The sequence below is a fragment of the Onychomys torridus genome, chromosome 3 (genome assembly GCF_903995425.1).
Source record: "Onychomys torridus chromosome 3, mOncTor1.1, whole genome shotgun sequence".
Lineage (NCBI taxonomy): Eukaryota > Metazoa > Chordata > Mammalia > Rodentia > Cricetidae > Onychomys > Onychomys torridus.
In genome coordinates, this window is record NC_050445.1 from 36,036,624 (window position 1) to 36,056,470 (window position 19,847).

At 42.7% G+C, this 19,847-nt stretch overlaps 1 protein-coding gene across 3 annotated transcripts in view; it reads right to left on the bottom strand.

The window, feature by feature from the left end:
• Lrguk (leucine rich repeats and guanylate kinase domain containing) overlaps window positions 1-19,847 on the bottom strand; it is a 112,959-nt gene that overhangs the window by 25,187 nt on the left and 67,925 nt on the right. The window contains exon 16 of one of the 3 annotated variants that reach the window (XM_036180824.1): window positions 14-153. In XM_036180824.1, coding sequence (XP_036036717.1) covers window positions 14-153 — 140 coding nt within the window. Of the gene's footprint in view, window positions 1-13; window positions 154-10,313; window positions 14,568-19,847 lie in introns of those variants that run through there. The other 2 variants (XM_036180823.1, XM_036180822.1) reach the window with 2 other exon arrangements.

Genomic DNA, 19,847 nt, shown 5'->3' on the forward strand with positions numbered 1-19,847 from the left:
GCCCCACCCTTACCACAGGTGACTTTTTGGATGAAAGTTTGGCCCATAATTTAGTATAGTAGTTTCTGTCTGTTGAATCCAAGAATTCACCAGTATGGGAAGCAGTGGACTTCCTATGAAAATCTTCAGATTTCAGGTAAGATTTCTTAATATCTGGTGAGAAAAAGATAAATTTATAAATGAAGAGCAAACAACAGAGTAAGTTTCCTGATATGACAGCAATGTTTCCTATTTTATTTGTCCAAACACATCAAACTGTATACCTAAAGTGTGTGTTTCAACTTGAAAATAAATAAGACTCATCTTACAGTATTGATAATATTAGTAAGTCAGCCTATAGCATCCAGGAGGCACAACCCCTGGGATAGCAACCAGTACTCAGTTATCACAGTCTTGGTAATAGCATTCATATAAAACATATAAAAATGGCTTTTAATATTTAAAGTTACCCTTATAATTACATTCCAATTGACAAAAGTCTCCAAAAAAGCTTAGAAAAAAAATAAAACATGTAATTTTAAGAAGTGTTAAAGGTCAATGAAATAAGAATTATTCATAATTAACACTGAGCCTTTCCTCAAAACATCAGAATATCCAGAAGTATAGAATACATATTTCTGGTCTTGCTCATGCAGACAGGTCCTGGGTTTACATACCTTTAAGATGCATGGAAGCATCAAGCATTTCAGGAGCATTGCTTATAAAATGCTAAAATAAATAACTTCCCCAAGTATATGCTTGGTGGAGCAGTTATGGGGTACTACCCTAACCCACCCCACCTAGAGACAAAAGGAATCATTAATGTATCACAGAAGTAGGTTTTGTTTTTTAATATATATGCAAAATAGAATTGAGAAAGAAAACTTCTAGGTGAAGATGTGAAGTCAGAGGTACCAGAGGCTAAAGCTTGTGTCCCTGAACTAAAATGCAAGGCAAGGTTGCTGAGCTTGGGAGACAAGGCCTGGGCTCTTGAATCTGGTGAGAAGCTGCCAAGGATGCATCTGGAACTCAGCCCACATACAGAAGAACTTTACACACAGAGCCTCACCTGGCCTGAAGACAGAAATCCTATAGAAACATGAGGCCTCAAGGCTCATTCTTAAAGTGATAAGTTAACCGGCACAAAGCCTTGGGTGTGACCCCCAGCTCTCATCAGCTAGGCATGGTGGCATCTGCTTGTCATCCCAGCACTTGGGAGGTAGAGATAGAAGGATCAGAAGTTCAAGCTCATCCTCGGCGAAAAGAGAACTTGAGGCCAGGCTGAGCTGCATGAGATATTGGAGAGAGAGAGGGGGGGAGGGGGGAGGGGAGGGGAGAAAAGAGGTGATGATGTTGGGACAAGGAGTGCAAGGAGTGGGTGAGGTAGGGGCAGCAGGTGGCGGGTGGGGAGAAGAGTGACCTCTCTACTTCTGTGCTATGTACTCTGACTGAACATGAACTTGAAGCAAATTGTGCTAATACCAAACCAATAAAAGAAAATGAACAATGTTGCAAAGTAATCCCAGCAGGAGAATCTAGAATTCCACATCCTGACACCTGCCTTCAAAGCAGACAGTGATTCACATGCAGTAGATGGTTGGGCTCATATCCCAGGAATTCTAGGTAATCGAGAAGAACATGAAAGTAACCATACTTATCCCAACCAAACTGATTAGAAGGAACTGTATGTGGAAGCATCCTGTTAAGTCTTCTTGGTAATATTCATTTGATCCATATTTACTGAGCCTCTACCATGTGATGATGTAGCTCTGGACATTGGAGATAAAGCAATAAACAGAAACTCCTTGACCTGTGGGGACTGAACTAAAGCTGGAGACAGACAAATGACACATTTTACCATGTTAGTTAACATATACAATGACGTTAGATAAAGGCCAGAAAGAGACAGCAAAGTGGGCAAAAGAAATCCTCTGAAGGGGGATGGGACGGGAAGAGGTTGTCAGGAGTTTAAAGGTATAAAGGGATAAAACATCTAAAAACTTTGATAGGTGGGTGGTGAACACTGGGCAGGGAAATCAATTTTATATAAAGAGCATGAAGCATGATTAACCTGAGTATTAGCATTAAGAATTCAGTCCTTGGGTAGATGGGAATGAACACAGACAGCTGGATAATGTGCAGAGAGCCAGAGACCTCGGAACTCTCTGTCCTAAATGAGTTTCCACAAAATCCCCCGCCCCCTCAGGCTTCAGGGAACTCTGAGGAAGAGGGGCAGAAATTGTAAGAGCAGATGGGATGGAGGATGCTAAGGAAATAAGGCCTTCTGGACACAACAGGACTGTGGCATATATGAATTCCCCCGAACTGGCAGCGTGCACGGGGCTGCATGGGTCTGGCCTGACGGGGGTCCCAGCACTGCGAGGGAAAGTGGACACATGCTCCCACCCCTGACCCCGAAGCTATCTCCAGCTGATAACCACTCATAAAGGAAAAAATTTCTCCAATGGAGTCTCACTGGGTATACAATTCACACTTACGGGCGGGCCCCATGCCCCTCAGTAGACGGCCAACACAAATGAACTCAGTAGAAATTTTAGAGGGTGGTGGTGTTATTGTTTTGTCTCATAATGCTTTTTCTGGGCTTTTTTTTTTTTTTTTTAAAAACAGGTCTATTGCTTACACATATTATACACTATATGGTTTCTAATTTTGTGCTTTTTACGGGATCTCCATGTGTGGAAGTGTGTCTGCCTCTGGAGCTGTATGTGTTTCCTGTGCTTTTTCTTTGGCTCATTTGTTTTGTCTTATTCTGGTTTGTCTGTTTTTTATTTTTTAGATGCCCATTTGTTTTCTGATGAGAGAAAGAAAGAACGGTTACGGAGTTGGGTAGGTGGGGAGATGGGGGAGGATTTGGGAGGAGAAACCTTAATCAGACTATATTGTATGAAAACATCTATTTTCAACAAAAAATTAGAATTCACTGCTAGGCTGGAGAGATAGTTCAGTGAGTGTCTGCTAGAGATGCATGAATCCCTGAGTTTGGTTCCCTAGTGCCACATCAAAGTCTGCTGTGGCAGCACATGTCTGTAACCCCAATGCTGGGTGTGGGGGGTACTCAGGCAGGTGCTTGCTGGTTGCCATTCAACCTCCTCGTATGCACACATGCACATGTACACACACAGATGCGTGTGCACGCACACACACATACACACACACACAAATATGTATTCATATATACACTTTCCAGCAGCACCCTCCAAATTCACTGCAGCTAAGAAGGTGGGTAATAGAGGAGGTACACACCATGCTTCTTTTTCCCCCCCATAAAACACTTGTCCTGTTTGATTGGAACATTATGGAAAAGGCAAGATGACTCTGAAAAATTGAATAAAATAAAATTTTAGTATTAAATATAAATGCCCCATATTTTCATTATCTTTTCATACACTAACAGACATCATGGGCTAATAAAAAAAAGTTTAGTGTCAGGAATGGGCTACCTCTTCTGGAGTTGTTACCAGTGGGGTCCCCTAGATTCCCAAACCTTAAAGGCTATGGTTACCCCATAACAGTAAGGCCCTATTGCTGAAGACAGAACAAACTTAAGCCAGAGAAATCAAGCTGTTGCTGACATAGAAGCTTCATTGCTGCTGGCTAGTTTTTATAGTCCTGGAAGGTGTTATAACACTGCCAAAGGAGAACAGTAATCACCAATCTATGCAGCTGTGAACCCTGAGAGCTACAATAATGAACGACTTGTCAAGGTATGCCCACTGGTGTAATAGTGGCACAATGTCATGGGAATAACCAACCTCTTTCTGGTGGATCTAAGGCCTGCTCTTTAAGACAGAACCCATACCTTGCGATGTTATCAGGACCTGTGGCTAGACAGATCATAGGTCAGGGCAGAACCTACTGCTTTACTCTGTTAAGTGGACATAGTAGGAAGCTGACTCCAGGTGATTTATCATTATAGATGAGTACATTCCTCAAACCTCCATAGAGAAGTAGATGGTGATTAACACAGAGATCCACAATCAGTCAAGATGTAGTGAATAAGAGACTATGGAATCCCCTGTCTCACACTCACTCTCCCCAAGGCTCAGGGGTCATTGTGGATGAGGGGAGTGTAAAGACTGTAAGGGGCAGTAGATGACTAAAACAGATGCAGTGTTTTCCAGACACAAGAGGGCAGTTGCTTACAGGATCTGTGACAGCGTGCTCAATGTCAAGACAGATAAAATCCAGGAAGGAAGTGGAGATAGGCATGAAGTCCCATGCCCAAGCTGAGGAGCTAGTGCAATGAGCAGGTGCTGTGAGTGGAATAGTTTTTTTTAAGGGTATGGCCTCTATTTGGCAGATGGCCACATGCCCAAGAGTAAAAACTAATGAGAACACAGAGCTGGGTGGGTAAGGAAGAGGCCGTGGGTCTGGGAAGAGTTAGGGGAAGGGAGGTGAATATGATCAAAAGTATACAAGGTTCTCAAAGAATTAATAAAAATATTTTAAAAGACTGGAGACCATATTCATTGAAATGACTGCCATAGAGAAGATCATATATCATATATGTGCATACATGCATTTTCCTACCTACTTGATCTTTTCTATGGAGATATATTATATATAAGCTAATTCAAAATATGGGTTTCGTATGGGCTCCTTTTTCCGGCTTTCTAAGACATAAGCCACCTGTGCTATGGTACGACGAAGCCACTCTCAATCTGAGACTTCAGTGCAGCCGCATTTCCAACAGTTTAATGTCTCACTGGCCAGCAACATAGCGTTTGAGACAGAGATAATACATTTATATTACTTAAACTACATTAGAATGCCACCACTTTGGTGATAGGGACTAGAGTTTCATGTCATTTAAAGTATATTTTTTAATGTCTTAATCCAGCAGAAGACAAAAGATCTTCCTTCTCAGCTAAAGTCTGACAGAATTACCCATGTTCCAATGCACTGCCTCAAACTTCCTGGGTGTCATCTTCAGTCAAAGTATCTAAATTTAGGTGTACCTTGAGGCAATGCTTTAAAAGCATTCAAACTACTTTATAGTCCACAAAAGACACGAGCTCTTCATTATATAGGCCAGTTAAATTTATTTAAACGCCTACAATGGAGCGTAAATGAGTTTAATGAAGCATGGAGGATTTTCAAGTTGCTTTATGGACAGTACCATTACCAGACGCAGGAGAATGCAGAAGGATATGGAACAACTGGAATGATTTTCCAATCAGCTTGCACCTTGTATTTAGACACATTCCTTTGAAGTCAAATGACTTAAATACTATTTGGACAATGCACTTTAAAGGAATAAGCACAGAATCCAGTCCAACCAGCAAACGTGGTAGAGACAACACACAAGGAGCAAACCATGTATGTGTTTAATATTGTATCATACAGGCAACATAGGATATTTCACATACAGGAAAGGAGAAAATAATCTACGTTAAGGATGTGCTATCACAGGGAAACATCCAGGTCAGGAAGTACTAATGAAACTGTCATGTAGCAGCCAGGCTATGAACGCTATAAAAAGTGAAAGCACATTTTAATAACCAACAATTCTATGGCAGTAAGATTACTTGTGTAGCGTAATCCATTTGGCCACTCTCCATACACATAAGGCTGATTATTTTTCAATAGGAAACTCTGCGAATATTTAAATAAAAATTTGAAAAGGAATTGTATTCCCACTAGATTTTCTCTCCTTGAAAGAAACAGTCTCTGGAATGGATGACTTGGGAAATAGGTTTCAATTTTCAGAAAAAAAAATTTTCTCAGTACTCATTGACTTCAAAAGCATTCATTTTTTTCTCCCATGCAAGGGCAGCTCTAAAATCAAGCAATTTTTTTTATTAACAGTAATTTATCCCTGCCATGATTAATACACATACAAGTAAGTTCTCACAACCCTATAAGAAATATACATATAAATATACACCATGAAATACACAACCGTGAACAAAGGCTTAAGACAACTTAAAACACAATAATGTGCTATAGGATGTAAACTTTATTTCTAACAGGATAGTTACACAATTTGTGGTAAAAAGTGAAGAAAAACAGTGAGTTCATTAGGGAGTATTTTCACAAAGCTGAAGGTACCAAAAGAAACTATTTTTCTAAGACAGAATTGCATCTCAACACATCCTGCCTGTTTGTGTTCTAAGAAAGGAATAACAGCAAGGAGAAAAATCATTTCATATAATCCCCATGATAATTTTCCATAGCAAAATAGGAAACTACGTAGAAAGCTATCTCATAAGTCCAAGGAAATAGAGTAATAATGTTCATGTTTCTAAGGGAAAATGAATACATTTGCAAAACTATTATAACAGTGAGATGTTGTATTCTTCGGTGTCCAATCAAAGGGATAACCAGCTACTTAAACAGAAATGGATTCCACACCAGGAAAAAAAGAACGCATGTGAAGATATAGTCATACACAGAGAAAATGAAGTTCAAAACCTTTTATTCCTTCTGGACTTCATATTTTATAATGTCTTCTGTGGAGCTCAACTAACAAGCCAGCATTCAGACACCAGCTCCAGAATATTCCAATTAAAACATATGATAATGCCAGGGTTTTTTTTTTTTTTTTTTTTTTTTTTTTTTTTTACAAAATGAGTAAGTTTATCATGAAGTTGCTAGCTGAAGCTTTGAAGAAAATAAAATACAGAGGGGAGCAAATGTCAAGACTGGAAGCTTAGCATAAAAGATCTGCATTATATGGAAAAGTTAGGGGCAATGAGATGCAGCAGGGACAGGCAGGAGGGGACAGAAGCCTGCGGGGGTGGGGGGATGGGGGGGTTGGGGGGGTGGGAGAGTTGGGGGGGAGGGGGCTTCAGCACAGGTCGAAAGTCTCCGCTACTTAGGCCAATACATTTGAATAAATCTTGCTGGTGTGCCACACTGCCACCCACCGAAACAGAGTCCCTTGTTTACTGGCCTCCCTTGACTCAACAGACCTTCTTTCCTCAGCCTCTTGAGTAGCTGGGACCCAGGCATGTGCTGTTGCACCTGGCCATAATTTAGCCTTGCGAGCAACTGTCTCCAAGTCACCATTTCATTGGTCACTTTCCCTGGCAAAGGTGTTTCTACTTTTCTTCACTTGGATGTTTAGTTTTGTTCTTGGACACTGAGGGTTGGTAGATCCGGAAGTAAAAGGCAGATTTTTGTCTCAACCCACCACAAAGAGAAAACAAATAAATGTGTCTGTTTATTACCCAAACACGTAATGTGACAGCATGTGCTGTCTACACAGTAGAATATACTTGACCTCTATTAACAGCGAGATAACAATAAAAAGAACACATAGCATTTATTGAGCATGCGCCACGTGCCAGCTGTTATCCTAAGTGTTTGATGTTTGTGTCACAAGGAAATTCACCATCAGCTCAGATTTGATGCCTCTCCTTGTCTTTGGCAGGCTGCCTATGAATGTCTATTGAAGAAGCTCTCTATCTAAGGAATATTATGCCCAACTACCATTTCTTTTTAATATCATTCTAATTTTGTTTAAGCTCCTTAAATTCGTCAAGGCTGAAGTCATAAAGGGATTTTCAGAGAAGACGATGTCATTTAACAAACACTTACACCTAGTTTAAATAGGACACACTGGCCTGTTCTAATTGATGATCAAATGCAATATTTTCTTTGCTGTTTACATGTTAGTGCTAACAAACGCTCATCTCAGTACTTACTGCAGGGCAGACATTATTCTGGGTGCTTTCCATATACTCACTCATTTACTCTCGACTAGAGGGAGTTTCCAGTGATTATTTTGATGGTCAGTGTTATTTGTGATCAAGACTTTCTAAGGTTACTATCATTAACAGAAGGCTTTCAGCTTTTGCTGCTCATGATGGCTGCCCCACAGTCAACTTTAAGATCAGAGGTCTGCTCTGCTAACATTATCTACTGTCAACACACAGAAAGAGGGGCAGGCCTTTCCTCTCTTCCTTGGATGCCTAGTCTGCACAGAAAAGTTATTACTAAAGTTAGTCTTTCAAACCCTACCATGCATGTAAACTCACTTATGGACATATAGCGCTAGATACCATATCACACCTCAAGAACCGCAAGTGGAATTTGGGGGCTCCTTTATTGCAACAGTGTTGATTATAGGGTTGTCATGGAGCTAAGGGCAAGAGAGTTGGCTAATTACTTACTTGTAGCATCACTACTGATCAAGAGTGTTTTAAAGTGTTTTGCAAGCTTTATATAAGAGCTTATAGCTTTGTATAGGAACTTTGGCTATTTGAATTCAAATTCAGGCTGAGGCCAAACAAAGGGCTTAACTGCCAATATACCAGATCCTGCTCTCAGAGAAGAATTCAGTATAAGTTGAGGCTAGCCTATCCAACCAACCTGAAGGCAGATAGAGAAAGTAGGTGATCTGGCAAGTAGGCCCCAGGAACAGGACAAGGTTGAGGTCTAGAGGCTCAGTAGAGTGCACACTGCATTGTAAAATTGATTTAGTAAGCTACAACCTACACTTAGAAAATTTAAACTCAGCACCATAGAAAATGGGAGTCTATCACCTATGAAAGGCATCTCACAATATTTTATTCCCTATCTGTGGATGTGTTTACTAGACCATGACATTGTAAAATGTAATTCTACCTATGGAGCTTGCTCAAAAATATTTTAAGCCAGTGAGCTAATGAATGCTGGGAACCACAAAAGCATTTTCTGCTACAAAAGCATGCTACTTAATGAAAAAGGAAGCTGGATTCTTTACAACCAACAAGTGGACCAGTTGTTCTAAGTGGATCATAAATCAAAAAGAGTAACTTGGGTTCCATCCACTCTACAAAGTCACCCAACATATGGAGGCTCTTGTGTGAGGTGATGCATCCAATGTCCAGAGAAGGCTGCTCTGCTTTTTTTCAAGCCACTTCTGACTTGCAGAAAGTCCTTTATTATGTCAAATTGGAATACACCAAATAGATATGGTAGCTCTTCAAAGTGTGTGTGTGTGTGTGTGTGTGTGTGTGTGTGTATGTGTGTATCTGTGTGTATGAGTATGCATGCACACACGTGCATTAATTCTGTTTCCCTTTTTAGAATAAACATGAACTCATTGTAGAAAATTTGCAAAATACCAAAAACATAAATGAGAGAAAAAAGTTAGTCACAACCTAGCATCCCAGAACTAACATGAAAGGCATTCTGACTGCACCCTCTTAACCTTCTTTCTTTCCCATGTGGAATGAACACTATCTTCCTAGTAAAGATTCATTATTATAAGGGCAACATAAGGCAGATGCCTCTAGCAGATGGCTGTGCTATAAATGTATTTCAAAGATTCCATTACATGGAGTATTTCTAACCTTCATTATAAAATTTGATATGAGCATCCTTGTGTATATTTCCTCATGATAATTCTCAGATCTAAATGATCAGATTAAAGGTCTGTAAACTCTTTGACAGGGGCTGGAAAACTGTTCTCCAGAAAAGGTATGCCAATCTGTTTCCTCACTGTTGACACTGATACTTTATCCCAATGGATCTTAATCTGTTTTATATCTGGTTAAAAAAATGGTGTCAAAGAAGACTGTTCTGTTTTCACTTACAGTGAGGTTAAATTGTTTGTGACATGTTTATTGGAAATTTTTACTTCCTCTTGTGTGAGTTGCCTGATCATGGCTTCTCTGTCTTTTGGGGGCACAGCTCTTTATGTACTTGAAGAAGGCTCTTAGCCTGGCAGAAATGCTCTCTGTTGATTTGAACACTAAACACCAGACTTCCTTAAGAGGTGGTAGTATGAGGACAGTGACTTCTAAAGCCCACATGGATTTTTGTTTCCTCTCTAAAGATCACTTTGTGACAAACCTCAGGTGAAAGCAATATGGACTTTGCCTGTTGGTGTAAATGGAAAACGGTCATTTTATATATTTGTGTTCTGCACTGAAAAATTGAAGTTTTTCTTTGTGGCAAGAGAACCAATACCAGAGAAAAAGCCTCTGGCCAGAGACAACAGTCCTTCCCTCTCCTTTAAAAATGTCCAACAGCAGTGAATCTGAGGCATACAACGTCAAACCACAGAAAACCACAAAGAAAAAAAAAAACCCTCTTATTATTATGAATTCCAGGGGTTAGTGCCTCCTCCACAGCATAGGGAAACTTGCTTAATGCGTCCCACTCACACACTAAGGAGAAATGCAGCTCCAAAGGCCTCCCAAACAGAAGCCAAAGAGGACATTCAACATGGTTCTGGCCCACTAAGGCACCCCAAACTCCATATACAGAAAATGAGTGGTATCCTGGGCATCATAGTGCACACCTTAACCTGAACATTCAGGAGGCAGAGACAAGTGGATCCCTGATAGTTCAAAACCAACCTGGTATAAGTTCCAGTCCAGCCAGGGCTACATAATGAGACCTTCTCAAGAAAGAAAGAGACAGGCGATCCTTTGTTTGCTGTCATTCACAATCTACCCTCTCCACAGCCAAGCTAAACATCAACTGGATGTGACCTCCCCGGACACCAGTGCCATCTTTTAAGCCCTTGCTAGCCTCCTGTCATGATGTGCTCATCATTCTGTTTCTAGTCTATTCTTCCTTAACTTTATCCCTAAAGTACAAATCTAAGCATCCTCTCTTCCCCATGCTGTTACAAGATGAGGCTTCCAAAGCTCCTCCTCGTGGCACAGATTAGATAGGCCTACAGTTCACCTGGCAGCTGGGTCCTTAGGAGACACTAGCTGTTCCTGTCTGTGTGTTTAAGCAACAGGAAGTATCCCCTCCTGCATCCATACACTGAGCAATTCTGTACCCCTAAAGTCTCAGCTGAGGGATGAATTTCTCTTTGAGGTTTTTCCTGGTACAGTTCTATCAGGCTGAACTCAATGCGCTTACTACAGTCTAGAAAAGCAAATGAACAGGTTGTCTTATCGGTGGAATGCCAAATACAGGTAAGCTTACTTTGGGATCTCTGGACACCCTAATTACATGGTGTAGTTCCCTGAAGAGTCAGCATCATCTTACAATGTACCTAGCAACCATTACTTTGTCTGGCACACAGAAAATAAGCCTTCTTGATGATGATTCACTTAATAAACAGAAATTACTTAAAAAGTCATGCTCTAACTTTTATCTTGGAGAAGGCAGATAAATCAGAGGATATCTAATATTTCAGTTATAAGAAGAGTTTTGTTCGCTCCTTATATCCCTGATTAAAAATACCAGTATCCTCTATTGCACTGGAGAGAACATTTGCTATTCATACAGGTTTGTGGGCACATGTCTTTTGCATAAGGTAAAACACAGGCACTCATCATTGGTTATATAATGAAATATGGGATATCAAACATGGCTTCAATACATTGCCTGTACATACAGTAAGTACCCAATGAACATTTTCTAACTTTTTTTTAAAGAGTGGAATAGTGAGCTGATGGCCTTGACTGAACTTATTCTCCTTTCTGGAAACACCGTCTCCACATGGAACATTGAGCCCAGTGGGATATGGATGATGATAACCATGCCCAGGCCAGAGCTGATTGGTCTAAATGAATGCTTGATCAAAGGGGCAATCAGCCTTCCTTTGGATTTTCTTTTTAACCTTAAGGATGATTTAGATGAATCCCTTTATAGCAGTGCTGAGAGATGCCACAGGATGTAGATGGAGGGTTGTTGGTGGGTGTGTCGAGAGAATGACATATAACCATTTGTAGTTCAAAGAATGGCGCCCACATGGAGAATGACAGGGGTGAGAAGTGATGGCCATCCTAGACTCTTGCTTAGTCCAGAAGAGGACAAGAACCTTGGTGATCTTCATGGCTGGACCCTTGCCTCTCTGAGAGCCTGCTGCACCCTGGCCCTTCCCACAGTTTGCTTGTATGAGATGCACACGTACTTCCTTCTAATAGATTTCCATAGGCTGGCTCTGGCCATCCCTTAGTCATTGCCAGGAACATAATAGAATAATATGGAAAGACAAATGAAAAAAAAAAACAAAAAACCTGATTCCCCTGAATTTTCTCTCCACAAATTCTTTTAAGTGATTCAACCAGATGCTTTGGCATAATGAAGCCATGGACCATGAGATTCCTATTCAAAGACAGAAGGAAGATACTCATTTTGAAGTGTACAAGCAAAACATAGGCCAATTCAGACCTCGAGTGCTCACCAGCCAGAGTCTGGCTTACAGAGATGCATCCTCACAAGTTAAGTGCAGGCTGGCAATCTCTAAAAACTGCAAGGTTTCTTTTTGTAGCATCCCTCTTTGCTGCAGGCTCCTCCAATCACGTAAAAAGCATGAAGAAATGTTTGAGTCTAGAAGTGAGTTTTCCTAATGAAGAAAACAAAACATTTTGGTAATTTGCCCTTCTTCAGCCATAAGTCCTATTGAAATTCACAGCTGAACACAAGAGCCCCTCGATGACACCAGCATCATACCAGCTGTCTCCCCGGCTGCTGCCACAAGAGGAACAGAGCTACAAAGTCCCCGAAGCGAGGTGCTCACTGGTGGTCACAGAAGGAAACCAGCAGTGCACCTTGGTGTCCTGACAGCACAGCTCTCAGAGGTCACAGCTTCTCGGGAGCCAGGGCTTATACTTTGATGCTCTGGCTGCCCCTGGCTCGCAGTCTTCCTGTCCGGCCACCCTGTTCCTCCTCTGACACCTGATTCTGGGGAGCAGTAGGGCTTCTGTTCTGTGGTACATCCCCATTTTTCCGAGTTCGTTTTTCTTTGGATTGCTGCTTAGACATAAGTATGTTGTGCCTCTGGGCATAGCCCTGTCTGATCTCACTGGTGTCTTTACGGGCTTGTGTCTCTTTGGCCCGCAGCTGGCTAGGGGCTGCAACCTCCTGCTCTGAAGGCTTCCCTATAACCTCTCTCTTCTGAGACCTTTCCTTTTTTTGAGCCTGTTCTCTCCCCCCAGGATGCACCTCCAGGGGCTGAGCGTCTTGGGTTGGTTGATTCTCACCGAGGGCTGTTTCGGTTTCTTGAGCTAATCCTTCTAACATTTCTCTGTTTTGGGACGCACCTACAGACTGAGCCAGGTCCTTCTTTTTGGAATTGTGTGCTTTTCGGGTTTTGTCCTCCTGGTCCTGGGGGTCTGCTGGTTCCACTTCAGTGTGGCTCAGAGGGGACCTGGAGTCAGGTGGGTCGGACACATTCCTAGGAGTTGGCTTGCTATGGGATTCTGACTGCTGGGCGGTCTGAGACTTTACACTTGGTATCTTTCTTGGGTATGGTGATCCTTTAGCTGTCTCTCTCTGCCTGAGTTTTTTTTTCCTAGCATCCTTCTGCTTAGCAGCCTCTTGGCTGTGAGGTGATGGCTGCAGATCTGAAATCTTCTTGCTGGAGGCATGGCCCACTTTGGGGGTTTTCCTTTCTTTTGCAGGCTTCGAAGCAGGCCTTGGCCCAGTGTTCTGAGGCAGCTGAGATTCCACAGAGGGAGCAGGAATATGAGGGAGCCGGACTTTGGGTGCCTCCTCTTCCTGGGGAGGGCTGGGGGAGTGCTGCTGGGCTTGTTCCTGGATCGGGGGGCTAATAAGTGGGAGCTTCACCTCGCTGGCTTTTCCAACGTGGGATTGCTGTGGACTACGGGCTGCCGGGGGGCTTGGGTTTGGGGGTGGTTTCGACTGGGGAGGGCTGATGGGAGGAAGCTTATTGGGGTCTCCATCCTGAGTTGGGAGAGACCTGGGAGAAGGAGTTGGAGTCTGATCTGAGCTTGTCCCCAAAGCCTCTTCCCTGCTGGGAGAGAGAAGCTTGGGTGTGGGTCTCCTGCTCTGGAGAGGAGCCAGGGTTTGGGGCTGGGGTAACCTCGTAGGAGCCAGCCGACTTTTAGGCAGCAAGGCCACTGGCTGTCCCCTGACCTGGGAATGTTTTGAGTTTGTGGACGAGTCTTGGGGAGGTGGAATTTCTGGGTAAGGAGTACTGGCACGGACAACTGCTTTGGGGGTTCCCTCCTTCAGAGGTGGTTGAGAGCCCCCAGAAGCCTTCACTACGTCAGAGGGGGAGGGATCTTCTGGAAGATTGGGAGGGGAACTGCTGCGTGCAGGGTGGGCTGACTCGGTTCCCTCATCCTGCACTCTCGGAGGACTGAGGGAAGCTGGGTCAGGTACCTGTGAGCGTTCAGATAGGGGTAGGTTGCTAGGGGCTTCTTCGATCTCTCCAGATTCCTTAGCCTGGTCTGGCTGAGGGCTGAGTCGGGGAGGGGGGTCAGGATGCTGAGGTAGCTCTTGAGCTGCAAGAGTAGAAGACTGTCCTGCTTTTAGTTCAAGTGGCTCAGGCTCATCTTCAGGGCCGTCCATCTCGGTGGTTATTTTTGGAGGGAGGCTGACTGGCTGACCATCCCCTTCCTTCATCTTGGGTGATGTGTCTTGGGCTTGCTGAGGAATATCAAGTGTTGAAGAACTGACCTGCTGAGGTGGATCCAGATGGCTGCTGGAAGAAGGATCCTTCTTAGGGTGCTCTCCCTCCTCGGTTAACTCTTGGCTCTGTGGGAGAGCTAGGTTCTGACTTTCAGGGATCTTGGCATGAGTCTGTACTTCTGGGAGAGCCTCTGGTTTTTGGCCATCTGCTTGCAGTCTTGCCAAGCGCCTGGGGGAGGGGACCAGGTGTGCTGGGACCCCAGAGATGGTCTTCTTGCTAGAGGGAGCGCCTGCTTTAATATAAAGAGAAGTTAGCTACAAAGGCTCTTTACTGCTGGAAATAAACAACAAAACCCCGTTTCCCTTTGGATTGCACAAAGGGCCTTAAAAAGAAAACCACAGCTAGACGATCCTTCTCCTTGCGGAGACGAAGTGGCTACAAGTCTCTAATGTGATAGAACTTAGGATCATTTCTAGTGAACTGAAAAGATGAGCATTAATTAGAAAGCATCCAGATGTCTGCTCAAAACCAAGTCTGGATCTGCAGATGGTAAAGGGATTTTCCAAATGGAGGAGACTGGATTTGCTGTTTAGTGGCTAAGACACAAGCTGAGTACTGAGGGGAGTCCCAGCTGTTTACTAACACCCTGAGGCTCAGCGTCCAGCAGGAACTCAGTGGAGGAAGGAAGGAGGGCATGGGTTCAAGGACATCCATTGTAAGACACCAGTGTCTGTTCCTGAAGACCATGAGTCCAAGTTGCTATCTTCATCCCACCATCACCCCAGATCTCCCTGGCTCCAGAAATGGCTCCCAGAGGCTACTGGCAATACAGGTGCTCCAGAGAGGGCCTGCTTCCCCGAGTCACACCTTCTCAGTCATAGTGGCTCTGGTCTCCCGGGCAAAGTCACCCCATCCGGCACTGGCTTATAAGTGACAGAAGCCTTGACGTGCTTGTGGTGACCTACCTACCATCTTCATCCACCCCAGACAGCACAGCTCCGAACCGTGCGTGCAGTGGTCAGAAGTGACACATGAGTATGGAACAACTTTGAAGAAACTAGTCTGAGTTCAACTTGAAACTTTGGTGACCCCAGAGTGACCCATCTCCAGCAGGAAATGTCACCTCCCCTAAGGAAGGGTGGGTGTGTGCTACTCTACATTCACAATGAGCCTTCTAGTCCGGTCCTCTTTTGTATCCAGTCAAACCGGATGTCGCCTGAGCGTGGAAGGACAAGTGGGGCCGAGTGAAAAGCCTCCTCTATGGTGAGATTTCTGATGGCTCCCTCTGTTCACTATTTTTAGTCACCAAATTTACCACAGACATAAACTAAAACACAACCTTAGATGAGAAACGAGGTTAAATTTAAAAATGAAACTAACCAAAACAGGCAAATTTACAGAGAACAGAAAGCAGACCAGAGGCCACCAGGGCAGGGGATGACTACTTAATGAGTAGTCTCTGTTATAGACAATGAAAAACTGGAGATAGGTGGAGGTGATGGTTATACAACACTGAGGATGTAGTTAGTGGCACTGATGCATGCAATACATGTATGTATACAACTTAGAAGGAAAAGCAAAAGGTCAGTGAAACTCAGTGCTGAGGGCACTCTCCTCTAATTGCACGGGCAGACCGACAGGTTTTCTCCTGCTGCTTTGATGATTTAACGGTTCACAATATTTGGTTAAATGATACCATGCCCTTTACTAGAAGATAAAAGCACCACTTTATGGGCTGGCAAATTGCTCCATTTTCCCTTTACCATTAATCAGAATTAAGAAAAATATAATTTCATTTCATAACCTTTATGGCAGGAGCTCAGGCTGCTCATTGGTTTCACTTCCCTAAAGCCTCACTGGAAACAGTGATAGGCCAAGACACGGGACCTAGAGCAGCATTTCTCAACCTGTGGGTCGTGACTCCCCCTTTCAAATGACCCTTTCACAGGGTTGCTTAAGACCATCGAAAAACACAGATATTTACATTATGATTCAAAACAGTAGCAAATTACAGTTATGAAGTAGCAACAAAAATAATTTTATGGTTGGGGGTCACCACATCAAAGGGCCACAGCTTTAGGAAGGTTGAGAACCACTGGGCTATAGAGACTGAGGATGAACATACGCTTACATTAAGTAGCAAACTGAGTGAGTTTCTCCTTAGTTCATAGGAACTGTTAACTTCATGCTTTAGAAACAAATACTTCCTGGGAAATAGGACAGTGCCGTACTTAATTGGTATGCATTTAAAATTAATGGCACATCTAAAGTCGTAGGAGCTTCTCAGCACTGAACACTTAAAGTTTTTATGCACGTGTTCCATGGAAATTCAACTAACCCATTCTGGGGAAGGTTCATAGTTCTAAGCTTAGCTGAGTAGATGCTGTCCTCGAGCAGATGGCTCCTGGGCTTGCTTTCAGCTTTCTGTTTCATCCTCATTGTTATGTGGACATTATCACTGTGTTCCCAGTGACAAGTGAGCCGCTGATGATTATGAGGGATGAGGCTGGATATTATTACTTCAAATATTTGGGGATTGTCTTTAGGTTGCACTGGCACAGGATTATCTCTTTTGGAAAGATGATGCTACTGATGTAAGATTTCTGTTTGGACTGAAGCTCAACACGCAAATACTCTTAATCCAGCTGGGGAAAGCCTCAGCTCTCCAAGCCAGACTTCAGTAATGAGCCACAATATTACATGCATTTTCTTTTATGGGTTTTTTTTGTTTGTTTGTTTGTTTGGTTTTTCAAGACTGGGTTTCTCTGTGTAGTTTTAGTTCCTGTCTTGAATCTCGCTCTGTAGACCAGGCTGGCCTTGAACTTGGAGATCCACCTGCCTCTGCCTCCCTAGTGCTGGGATTAAAAGCGTGTGCCACTGCTGCCCGGCTCTTTTGTGTTTTAAGAAAAGATGATTTTACAAATTCACAGTTAGATTTAAGACAGAAAAGTAAGGTTCAGATAACCATCCAGTTATCCAATTATTCAGACTAACCTCTCATAGAATCTTAAATATTTATTTCACTTTCCTTTGACATTTTAATTATTTTTTAAACCTACTATACTGTTTGTTTTAATTTCTAAGATATATATATCTCTATATGACATAGTCATATATAGATATATATAGTCAATATGTCATATGATATATATATATCATAGGAAAAAGATCAGAATAACTCACCAGAGGTAAAGAGGCAAGGCCCCAGCTAGGCCCAGGATGGTACTTCTGCTGGGGCTGCCCCTTCTTAGGGAGTCTTTACAGTTTCAGGGAGAGGCCATTATATCTGTGCCTTATGGTGATTACTTTTGTCAATTTGACACAAACCTAGACTCTCCTGGGAAGAAAGTCTCAATGAAGAATTATATACAATGGTTTGACCTGTGGGCATGTCTGTGGGGGGTTGTATGTTAATTGTGTGAGAAAACTCAGCTCACTGTGGGTGGCCCCATTCCCTAGGCAGGAGTTCCTGCACTAAATAAGAACAGAGGAATCAAGCTTAGCACTAGCAAGCAAGTGAGATGCATGCATTCATCTCTCTCTGCTCTTGACTGTGGATGTGATGTGACTAAATGCTTGAAGTTGCTGCTGCCTGGACTTTTGCAGAGTGATGAACTGTCACCTGAAATTGTGAGACTCTTTTTCCCAGTTGCTTCTTTGTCAGGGCAATTTACCAGAAATTTACAGCAGAAATGAAACTAGAAACTAGAACAGGCCCCATTCACCTGTATTGACCCTATAATCAGGTGACCCTAACCCTTGGCAAGGATTTCACAGAAGCCCCTGGCTTGACTCCTTGGGCTGCTAGAGACACCCTAAAAGCTATTAATAATGACTATATTCATTAGAATTTCAAATATACTCACTTGAATACTGTCTGATCTGTACAATTCCACTGAAGTGGAAGTTTATCTTTAATTATCAAATGAAAAAAGAACTCCGTCTGCAAATTAACTGTAAACATGAGATAAGGCTTTTGCCTTAAGAAAACACATTCTTTTTCAGAATATTAAACTGTTTAGAAAATAAGGTTCCATTGAGGATATAGATCTGATGATTGATTACAATCCATCCTGTCTACTTTTCAAGCTAGAATTCCATTATTCAATAACTAGATGCTTCAGTTTCGATTAGTAAATATTTCTGAGAGTTATAACATTTTTATAATTCTATAATTTATACCTTTCATTAAATCAGATAGGCCTAACCTAATTATTCCAAATAAGTAAGATTTTATTATGTACTTGAAAGTGGGGGGTCTATTTTCCTGTGCACATATTATCTTACCTATTAATTTGCCCAATAGTAACTTATGCTATAGTCAGTGTCCTGATCACTGTAGAAATAAGTAGAGCTACAGAATTCGATGATGGTGTCTGCAGGCTATTGTGCTAGGTCTCTCCCATTGCTCCTCTCTTCAGAAGCACCACACAGATACGTACATTGTTCAGTTACTCAGGGGAGTCAGTGTTTATCCAAATTCCCAAGAGGTTGATGTAAAAGCCAACACACCAATTTATTAATTTACAATGGGAGATGGTTCAGGTTCCGGGAGCAGGGCAGCGAGTTCTCACGTAAGGTACAGCCCCCACAGGGGCCAGGGCCACCCAGGGGACCAAATTAAAGATCACAAGGTTGCTTGGATAGCAAAGAATTAAAGCAAAGGGAGCCATATTTCCTCAAGAGAAAGCTCCATGGAGGTCCAAACCTCACCAGGTACACTGCATTGCAGCCTATTTTGATAGACCAGGCTTACTTCGAGCATTTTCTGATTACCATGCCATCCCTTAGTTACTTTAACATATGACACACGTCAGCTAGTATCTGAGATTTCTCCTACTGCACTGACCTCGGTCCAAAATACAAGGACGCATGGACCTAGGAAGAGTGCTCAAAACTGCAAATGACACAGTGAGCTGAAGTGTTTGAACTCTGTCAAAATGGCCTGGTCTCCCTTCTCAGTCTGTTGGAATGCTATCAGGCAAACAGAATCCTATTTGGACCACCAAGCTACAAGGTATCTACAGAGCAGCCACAATACCAGCTTGACACTCTGCAAATATGTCTGTGTGACTGGAGTCCAGCCCCTGAGGGGCCTTTAGAAAAGATTCTTGTTATAGTAGCAAAACCTAGAATTTGCCATGTTTACCATGTTGAGAGTACTATTCAAAGCACTTAGTCCATTGATGTTGTTGTGGAATCATCACCGTCCGTCTCCCGAACTCATTTCATCTTCTGGAATCTTTTTTTTTCCCCTGAGACAATGTTTCTCTATAAAACAGTCCTGGCTATCCTGGAAGTTGGTCTGTAGCCCAGGCTGGCCTCGAACTCATAGAGATCCACCTGCCTCTACCTCCTGAGTGCTAGGATTAAAGGCATGCACCACCACCACCAGGCATCTTTTGGAATCTTAAACTCTACCCATTAAACAATAGTACTCCATTCCCCACTTAGCCTCTGCTCATCACACTTCTGTTTCCTGACTGTTCATTTGGCTGCTCTAAATACCTCACAGGGATGCAATTATACAATATCTGTTCTGTTCTGACCGGCTGATTTCATTCACTACACT